The sequence below is a fragment of the Nipponia nippon genome, unplaced genomic scaffold (genome assembly GCF_047370975.1).
Source record: "Nipponia nippon isolate SJK-2023a ecotype South Korea unplaced genomic scaffold, ASM4737097v1 scaffold_24, whole genome shotgun sequence".
Classification (NCBI taxonomy): domain Eukaryota; kingdom Metazoa; phylum Chordata; class Aves; order Pelecaniformes; family Threskiornithidae; genus Nipponia; species Nipponia nippon.
Window position 1 is genome coordinate 4,794,135 of NW_028262341.1, and position 10,866 is coordinate 4,805,000.

General features: G+C 35.3%; 1 protein-coding gene across 1 annotated transcript in view; it reads left to right on the plus strand.

Annotated features, from left to right (window-relative positions):
• ADGRV1 (adhesion G protein-coupled receptor V1) overlaps positions 1-10,866 on the plus strand; it is a 286,915-nt gene that overhangs the window by 22,296 nt on the left and 253,753 nt on the right. Inside the window, exons 8-11 of the mRNA XM_087761398.1 lie at positions 224-494; positions 1,352-1,681; positions 5,077-5,253; positions 6,306-6,529. Of these exons, the coding sequence (XP_087617524.1) occupies positions 224-494; positions 1,352-1,681; positions 5,077-5,253; positions 6,306-6,529 (1,002 nt within the window). The remainder of the gene's footprint in view (positions 1-223; positions 495-1,351; positions 1,682-5,076; positions 5,254-6,305; positions 6,530-10,866) is intronic.

The window sequence follows — 10,866 nt, forward strand, 5'->3', positions numbered from 1 at the left end:
CTTTAGAGACATTACAAAGAGCTCATGAATAAGCACTCTAAGAAAAGTCTTACATGTGTGTTATGATTTCACAAAGTTTAAGCCCTGACTCAAATGTCAGTTGCAGCAGTTAATATTTATTCCACTGAAGTCAGTGTAAATCTTTCAGGGAACTGATAACTAAGCAAGCCAATATTAATTATAATTTTATATTGTGGGGTTTTATTTTCATTCAAAACTGTAGGTTTGAAGGGATCATGATTGTGAGAAATGGTGGAACACATGGAAATGTTTCTGTTACCTGGGTTATAATCCGAAATAGCAGTGATCCCTCACCTGTGACTGCAGACCTCATTCCAGAGACCGGGGAGATATGTTTTGATCAAGGACAGATGCTGGTAACACTTCCTCTGAACGTTATTAATGATGATATACCAGAAGAGGCAGAGCCCTATCTTCTGAAACTCTTAGCTCATACAATACAGGGAGGTGCAGAAGTCAGTGAACCATCTGAGGTAAGTTTGCTTTTAGAATTCTTTTGGAGAAGGTAATAATAGGTGATAATTAGGGACTTTACTGGTTTTGATAAGATTGATTGATTGGCTAAACCGGCTAAAGGGTTTGGGTTTGAATATAAATCAAACAAATAATATAAATATTGAATATAAATCAAACAAATTAATCCTTAATATAATCTTAGTAATCTTAGTATATAATGCCATATCGAAAATATTTGGCTTAGTATAGTATACAAAGCCAGACCTTTTCAATACGGTAGCATTCAGCTTAGATTATTCCCAACATACACAGCATTGCATAAATGCTGTCTTGAGTGACTGCTTGCTAAGAGAAGGCAGGAAAGTTATTTTCACTTGCTCATTTGCTGTCATAATGATTACTGGAATATTTTACACAGAGTAACAGCTTCAAGAGGAGGAATTGGTGATTAAGACTGTAACCTCTGGACTGTTAATTAAAGGGTGGCTGGCATTATTGACATTTTTGTGACTCAAATCCCTACTGTGTTTTTCTTAAAAAATAGTTGGAATGATCTTGGTGAATAAAATGAAATTTTTCACAATCTGAAACATTTTAAAATTGTTCAGTTTGGCTGCTGAACCAAAAAATCAGTTATTCAGAGCTCATTGTGGCACATGGATGATGCATAGTGGGAAAGCAGCCACTGTTAGTGTTATGCTGCTTGTGTACAAAGAATACTTTGGGGCTGTCAGTTTGATTTCTTTCTTGAGTGCCAATTCACTAAGGAGAAAAATGTATGGTGACAGTCAGGACATGCTTTTGTGAAAGCATGAGAACTATCATCTATAGTAACTGTAGCATAGAGTAAGTGATGCTGTTTTCTGTTTTGCAGCTTCTGTTTTACATTCAGGACAGTGACGATGTTTATGGTCTAATAAAATTTTATCCTTTGGAGAATCAGAAGATTGAAAGTAATCCAACGGGACGCTTTCTATCCTTGAGTTTTGCAAGGGAGAGAGGAACAGTTGGAGATGTGCAGTTGGTTTATACTGCACTGTATATTCCAGCTGGAGCTCTGGATCCTGAGAGAGCGAAAGATGGCATTCTAAATATGTCTAGAAGAAGCATTCTCATGTTTCCAGACGGAAAGACACAGGATACTTTAAATATACCAATAAGAAATGATGCATTTCTTCAGAATGGTGCTCATTTCCTCGTACAGGTATCTCAGTTGTGTTTTGTGGTGTTTTTTTAGCCCATGTAATATAAACGATATAATTTAGTAAGGCTCCTTCCCTTTTAATTTAATTAAAATCATCCTACATGTTTTAAAAAAAAAAAAAAGAAAAAAGTTATTAGCTCTGTAGCTAAGAAAACTTTCTTATTTAGAGATAGCTTCTATAAATATGCCATAAAGACCTCTATTCCTAATCATTATTTACTAATTACACTATTTTTAAAAATTAGACTGTTGTAACAGGATTCAGGTATTAATCATGGAATTTAGCAAAATGAGATTAATGTTGCAGAAGCTAGTTACCTTTTGAGGTATGTTTCTCTGTCTACCCCTTGGCTTTCAATTTAACCAAATTAAGGTTCTTAAAATTGAATTACAGAAGCATGACAAATTTTAGAAATGACAAGCAAGTAAATATATATTAAAAATAGTCAAACATATATTTCATTTACATATGAATTTGTTCAGAGAACTTAAAAAATATTTTTTCCATTTTTCACTGTATAGTGTTCCTTGCTGCCCTTTTGGTTTTTTTTTCCTCTTTTTTTTCTTTCTGAACTTGTAAGAAGGGAACTTCTATCATTGCTAATTAAAACCAGCTAGAAAAAAATCACTAAAACTGTGGTTTTGACAGAAAGCTGGATTTTCAGCAAAAATATTTAAAGACAGAATTTCTGCTTTCCAATGAGGGCTCTCATTTTTCACTGGAGAAAACCAAGTTTGCTTGCATTTTTGCAAGATGTTGTTCAGATATACTGCTGAGGAGGATTCTGGGCATTGTCATCAGTATTTGTTATGATAATTTTCTTATCTGCACTTAAGACTGCCCCATAATCTCTACTTTCTGTGATTAACTATGCCACTCTGGTCATCTGGGGTGAAAAGCCCAGGTAGTGATCTTGATGCACAGACAAAGGGATGACTTGGCACATCCAAAGCACAAATCAGAGAAGCATTTTTTAGTTCCTGTAGAGGCATTTCTTAGTTCCTTTTAATATTTTAATTTTAAGTCAGATGTTTTTAGAGTTTTCAAATGAAGATGTTGATATTAAATCCATAGATTTAAAATTTGCCAGGTTTTGTCTCTAACTTATGGTCTACTGAAGATGTTTTAATTACTTCTGGGACCTTGAAAAGATTACTTCCATCCACCTCCTGCTCCCCACATTTTCTTAAAATGTAAAAAAAAAAAAAAAAGAGAAAAAAAAAAGACCTTGCCAGAATTATATTATTGTTTTACTAGTATGCAATTTTTGGCATTCATGGTTAGATAGGGAATGGCATTCTGGAATACTAGAATAGGTTATTATGTTTTACGTCTGCACTAGATCTGAAAGATCTACAGAAGAATTGAAATATCTAATTCCAAGCCCCTTTTAAATGATACAATATAAATAACATTGCAGTGTGGACTATGGACAAAACACACACATGATAAGTATTTCAGAGTGCAGGCACTTTGCCCGGCTTTTCAAACTGCGGATTCCAGGGAGGCGGAGAGGGGGGTGAATGTTCCATACTTTCTCCATGAACCATAAAAATCTTTTTGTTTGAATAAACAAAATCAGAGGGGCTTTCCAGTACAGAAAATTCATTTAGAAACTCATAGAGAAGGAAGGAAAATACCCCTATTTATCACTATGACAATCCTTCTACATTGTGAATAAACGATAATCTCTGTGAACATGTTGAGAATTAGAAGATTACAGAGTTTATACTAGGCACAATGAAGGATCAACTCAGGAATCAGGGGAGGAGGAGTAGAGGAGGAAATGAAGCTTAAACACAATGAGAGAATGGATAAAGTAACTGGAAAAGTGAGATTAACATTCTTCAGTGACACCTTCAATTAAATAACCTACTGTCGTCTGAGGTGCAGTTTTTGGTATGGACAGGAAGATTAACAAATTTAATAAACTACTTATCATTATTATTCAATTCACAATGCATTCTTTTTTCCTCATGAGCTGATTTGCTTTAAAAGGAAAGACTGGACTAAAAAAAATTTCTTGGTTCTTCATTAATTATTACTTTTATCTCAAAGTTACTATCCAGGATCCGAAGCACTTAACAAAGTGAATTGTTTCAGCTGTGGAGTATTTCAGAAACTTTACTGAGCTAACAACCACACAGTGGTCCACCTGCATACTGTTAATTGCAGGATCAGGGCCTACTCTAAAAGAAAGCTTAGAAAACAAGAGAAACAAACAGTCCCACCATTTGTTCCTCAGACTCTCAATAACTAGCTGATATGGCTGAGAATCAATTACTGAATACAGTATTTGTAAAACAGTTCCATCTATCATCATATAAAATGTGCATGAATATTTTTGTGCATTACTCAAGCAATGGTAGAACAAAGTATGATACCGCCCAAGTATTTTATATAGATTGGTTTTAAGAATTGAAGGGCTTTAAAACTCATCAGTTGAAATGGTGATTCATGGTCACTATATGGATTTAAATAAGGCCACTTTCCCCTGCTCCAATAAAACCTTACTATATGATAACATCTGATAACTCCAAGCAAAAAACATCCTTCTGTGAGTTAAACGTGGTTGTCACTGGGGGTTCATTCTCCAGTGAAAAGTTTGCAGAAATATATGCAAATCAGTTATGGAAACATTTATTATAATGATGCATGTGGACAGAATCACATGGTATAAATTATATTTGAAATAAATATTTAAACAGGCAACTCCTGCTCTCCTTACTATGTCAGTACTGCTGCTGGGTTTAGTGAGTGATATGTCCCATTCAAAGAAAGGGTAAACGTTTTTCTATTTCTTCTTAGTAGCAATAAACCATCAGAAATATGGTAACACAAGAGGATACTACAGTTTCGAAATACTGATTTTCAGTTCTGAATGCAATTCTAAGGTATTAGTAATTATAAATAGAGAAGTCCTTTAAATTGTGTGAGAGAGGAAGAAAGATTGGTTGATTCTCTGGCTTCATCAGAGGCTGTAAATTATTATTGTTCCAGTCACTTCAGCAGAATTTTATCAATGCATGGCACAAAAAATGAAGTTAGGACAATAGCTTGGGCCACCTGTCAAATCAGTACTGTTATTCATAGGTCTAATAATGAATTGACTGATCTAAAATGTTCATTCTCCCTCTACATAGATTTAGTTGTACACACAAACATGATTTGTCTGAGAGGTATACCATTCTGCTGACAAAGCTCAATGGTATCCACTTCATTTCTTTGACACAACTGCTTATACATTTTTGTAACAGCAATGTTGCCAGTAAGAGAAATTTGTTCTGGAGATGTTTTGCTCTCTGCATATGAAACTTATTCTGAAATGTCAGAATTGTTCTGACTTGGTACTAAGGTTTCTTATTTCTCAATTTTTTCTTACTTTTTCCTACAGCTGGAAAAAGTTGAGCTGGTGAATAGAATTCCTCTAGTCCCACCTGTGAGTCCTAGATTAGGTGAGATTCGAAATATTTCTCTCAGGATTACTCCAGATATTGCAAATGGAGAAATAGGCTTCACTAGCAATCTTCCAATTATTCTTTCTGAGCCAGAAGATTCTGCTGATAGAGTGGTAAGTAAACCTTTTTATATTGTCCCTTACTATGGAAAATTTATTTGGAGAAAGCAAAGTTTGCTATATTCAGTGTAACATATGAAAGTTAATGTGAGGAAAATCCTTCCTCTAAGTTCTGCCTGATCCCAAATATTCCCTTGCTTTTAAAAAAAAAAGGGGGGGGGGGAAGTGTTTGTAAAACTAAGGTCTGAAATAATGTGTTAGTCATTATCAGAAAAGTGAGACTGATCTTGACTGTCTCTGTAAGCAGCCAAAACCGGTTAGGTCTTGATGCTCACACAGAACAAAAGATGCTGCAGACAGTTTTAATCTCTCTCACCAGCTGGAAATGTAGTAATGTAAATTAGGACTGATACCGATCCTAGATTTCACGGAAATGTCTGTGTATCTTACAGTTGACTGGCTTATATGTGAACATATTTTTTGGCTCGCTGGGCATGCTTTCCAACAATTGTGCTTTTTAGGTTTCTGAGAACCCAAAGAAGCATTTTCAGAAGCATTGACATCCATATGAATTCCTTAGCTCCAGCTGGAGAAACGTTTTTTGAAATATTTTTTCATACATTTTCACTGTTTTCCCTGGCTGTCTTCACTGAAATCTTCCCACAAATCCTGAATCAGATAACTTGTTTCTCATTCTCAGATTAAAACTGCTAATTACCTTAAGTGGAGTACAGGTTGCACCGCACTATAATAACCAGACTAAAATTATGGTAGTTATATTTAAAATCTAGGTTGTGTCTTGAAGAAGTGGGCACTGATTAAATCAGTCATACAAGGCTTTTTGTGTTTATGGTTGCTTAGTGATTTGTGATATAAATAATCTATCATCTCCACTGTCTAAGTATGTAACTGATAAATGGTTAAAAGGACAAGATTCAGTATATATTTTCATTGATACACCATCTTTGATTTCATATCATATACATAGGTTTGAGTAAAAAACCAAGCTGAACATTTTGAGGCTCATATTCATTTGTAATTTGCAAGGGGGTAATTGTTTTTTTCATCTAGTTTTACAAGTCACAATAGATTCATGTGTTTCATAGGTTTCCATTGCATTGCATCGAGATGGGACTGATGGTCAAGCAACTGTGTTTTGGAGTTTGAAACCCTCTGGTGTCAATCAAAAGGCAGTAACACATGATGATATAAGTCCTTTTAATGGCTCTGTCGTTTTCTTATCTGGACAAAGTGATACTACAATCAACATTACTATTAAAGCTGATGATATACCTGAAATGAATGAAACTGTGTTATTAACTTTGGACAGGTATTGTACCTTAATCTCTATTCATATATATCAGTTGTAATACTCAATTTATATATAAAAGTTATTAATTAGGAGGTATTGCCTCTACTGTGTCGATAAGTGCTGAAGGAGTATTAGGGCCTTGATTCAGACTGTGTATGGATTCTTCTTTGACTGGAGATCAATGCAAGAAACTGTGTTGTATTTATTATCTAATGACTTAATTTTGTTTATACTTTGACGAAAATAATGTAAGCTATTTAGAAAGTTCTTTCAGCTTTGATCTTTAGTTATAACATGTATCTTTTCAGAAAAGTAAGATTTAGTGAGATGATCGAGAAAACTATAATGAAGAGTAGAAAGCAATACATAACTGTATTTCTGTCAGAAAAAGGTTTATAGCTAGGGTGCCATTGCAGAATTAGATCAGCTTTTTATTTGTTTGATCTGTACGTTCAGTATTGCTCGCTCTTGATAATTAGATAATTCCATCAGAACTCCTGGCTTCCAAAATAGCCCAGTGTGACCATTACCACAGTCTTTGGCTACAAAGAGAGCAATGGTGTTTCTGAAGCACTATGTTGTAGTCTCCCTTCTGCACAAGATCAGGATTATAGGATAATTAATGCTCAGGAGATGCTATTATCTGCATGTGATCACTACTCAGAATACTTAAATTAGTTCACATCCAGGAGTGTATCCCCTATTTGATATACTAACAGGAGAATCTTGGCTATGTCTTCTGTCCTGCTTTACAACTCAGTTGTATATACAGTTTAGAAATACCACCACTTCTACTACCCTATTAGTCTAAGGTACATTTTTCCACTTTTTCTGGAAACATACTAATGGGGGTCTGCCAGCAGCAACATCCACATTGAACATCTGCCACTTACACAGTCCTTACCTTATGCAGAAGTATTTTTGTCCTATATAGGAAGTGCAAACTAGCTCTTGGGAGCTTCGACATCAGATACCTGTGGTGATTATATACTAGCAAACCAGCAGTCAGCTTCTCAAGCTATCCTGTTTCAGAAAGCTTGTTTTTTGAACATCATTCTGTCACACAGGAAAGATGTTATTCCATTGCAGGACTGGCTTGCTTCTGTAAAAGCCGGCTGGTGGATGCATCTAGTGCAGAATGAGTTATTTCATTCTACTCTGGCTACTCACTACGTTGAAAAGACAATCCTGTTCAAGAGAAAAACAATTGGAGACTATTGCAAGCCGTTCTCTGCTTTCCTGGTTAATCTCAGGGAATTCATTAGAGTCTCTGGCACAAAGGGGGAAACTAAGATTAGAAGTGATGATGGAAATTGTGTAAGGTGGCCAAAAAATGGGAGTGGAAGGGTAGGAAACAAATAAGTAGATAGAGGATGTGGACAGTGTAAAAGGTTAACTTTTTAAGTTCCAACAGCTCTGCGGGTGTGTGAAACTATAGCTTTCTGCCATTTATTCTGAGTAGTAACCCTAGGCTGTGCCTTGAAAATGATGGCTACATTGAGGATTGAACTGGCAGCTGAACAAACTGTTCTGCTTTTACGATGTATGGTGGGAGTAGCAGGTTCTGCTGATCATGCAGTGGCTGGGAAAAGTGTGCCAGCAGTAAGCAGCTTTCCTACACTTGACAAGGTCAGAGAGTGAAATAAGGAACAGGTGGTCTGGCCTGGAAAAAGAAGTAAACAAGGAGATAAAATCTGAAATTTTCTCTAGACCTGGATAGTGTCCCTCAAGGCTATGAGTGAAATTTGGCAGCTTTAACTTTAGTAGAAGCCAAGAATGAAATGACTGCAAAATCACCCTTTCAGTACTGGGGATGACTCTTCAAATCAGAGTTGAAGGATACTGGCAGGGTTATGTGTGTAAGCTTGTGGTATTGCTTTCTGCATAGTTTGTATTTTCTGGATGAACAGAAGATTTCAGTTTCCAAGACTGGCAGCCAGCACCTCACAGCAGTAGTAAATTAGCATGAAAACAAAGATGCACTGTACTGTGGATGTGCTTGTACTGTTCTATAAATTGTAACATAAGTGAGTAAGAAAATAGAGCATGTAAGAACTTTAATGAAACTATAGACTCAGAAATACATCCGTAAGCATTCTATTTATTCCAATTAGTAATAGCATGGATAAAATAATAAAAATAATTAGTTCTAACAAGGATGTATTATTTACAACTCAGTGGTGTTCTTAAGGAAGCTTACATTTTAAATGAGCTTTAATTGCATCCATAACTATAAAATAAACTTTCCAAGCCATTAAAAATAATATTTTCTTTCCTTGTTCTATGGCCTCTGTCCATGGGCCGTAGATATTAAAAAATAACTCTGAATTATGTCCACAAAATGGAGGCCATTGTATATCATGAAGAATATGCTTCCAAAGAAGACAGATGAGTAATAAAGAAGCAAGACAATCCTGTAACTGCTGAAGCTTCTTCATATTTTCTTTTTTTAGGAGCAGCTTCAGGTTGAATGCCTGCCCATATCTGAATAGGCCTGAATTGAGACCAAACAAAAATAAAGCCAGATGTCTGTAGTGAAATCTGTATGAGAAAGAAAAGGCCTTGGTCTTCTTGATGAATGTAGGTGGAACAGGTCATGGAAATTGTGTGTATGCTTTGTGAAAGCATATATACATACTAGGGCAGTTCATTTTACCTGGTAAGCACAAACAGAAATAAATTTTTTAAAAATCTGATTGTTGTTTTTTCCTTCTGCACAACGTATTCTCCTACTGGCAGTTGTCATCCCCTCAGTAAGGTGCAGATACACAACTATCAATTTGGCAATTGGCACAAGTGGAGGGCCAGGACCGCAAGGGCATGTGGGTTGTGTTTGCAGTCTTAAATGAGTGGTGGTGAGAATGAGAACTTGTGGACTTTGGGATCTGTGAACAGCAATATACTGATAAATTGATTTTAATTTGTGAAAGTGATAATCTATGAACAGATGACTGTTTAAATAGTCCTTATGCTCAAATTTTTTTTGAGTCATGACTCATATAATTTAGGAAGCCAGAACGTATTAATGAACGTATGTTATGACTTAAATCTCATTTACTATATATAATAAAGCAAAAGTGAAGCAACGTAATGTGGGGATTTTTATAGTTCTAGTGGTTTCTGTGATGCAATACAAATTTCCACAGGCTGAAATTCTAACTTGAGTAAATTTAGAAAACAAATTTTTAAAAACCACGACAACTGCAAATGCAAAACATAGATTTGACTATTTCATTATGAAATGTCTGGTAATTTTTTAACATTTTTGTGTTTAAGAGATTACTTTATGTCAAAAAGTTAGCAAATCATAGCAGGCCCATTTAAAGCACTGCATACTGTATATGGTCCTTGATTCAGGGCTCAGGTGATGTTTATATGTTGTGGGTTGCTGTCTGCACTAGCATGCACAGAAGCACTAATGGAGCTGGGATTTTCTCCTAACTTGGTCATTTCCTGTGGCTAGTGTCTGTTTCAAAACTATATCTTACTTAAGTAATTTTTCTGTTAAGTAATATGTGCGATGCTATAGGAATTATCTCTTTCAGTGTGAACCATTGGCTTTGTCTTCAAGGGTTTGGTCAGACTTCATTTTGATGGGGGAAAAGGTGTTTGAAAATAGTAGTAGAATGTTGAAAAGAGTGCTACTGGACACGTACTGCTAGCTTTTATTACTTTTCAAAATAACAACACCATATGTCTCCTGCTATGAGTAACAAAAATTAAAATAGCCTCCAAAATCAAATAATTTGTGGATTAAACCTGGAGAGAAGGTGTTCCCTCTGATGAGAAGCACTGTGGAATTTATAATGTGGCAAATCCTACTTTAATACTGTTCTTTAAAGCTAGGCCCTGCCACTAATTAAATCAGTAGATAATCCTGAAAAAATTGAAGAGGTGAACACTGACTACAACTCTAGGAAGCAAACTGAGTAACATTCCACAGGCAATCTGAATGCACCTTTTCTGAGATACCCTGATAGAAAAGAAAGTTTTTTAGAGAAGTGTGTTTTTAATAGTAACAGCAATACATATTCACAATTGAAATTCAGTTTCTCAGATGCCTTTCAAAACATTCACTTTCTGCAGAATTCCAATTCTTGGTCCAAAGCTGTCAAATTTGACCACGGTACATCTCTTAATAAATATTATTTTATTTGCAGTGGTATTTAGTTCATAACGACATTGAAATTCCCATGTTACTTTAAACTCAAAAATCTTCTTTCTGATAGTTTGTAGTGCTATGTGTTTAAAAAAGTGCAAGAAACATTTTGAAGCTTCTGTTCGTTGTCCTAATTAATCTGTAGTTCTTGCTAAATAATAATTAAGGTTTTTTTAAAGAAAGAATTTCCCTAATG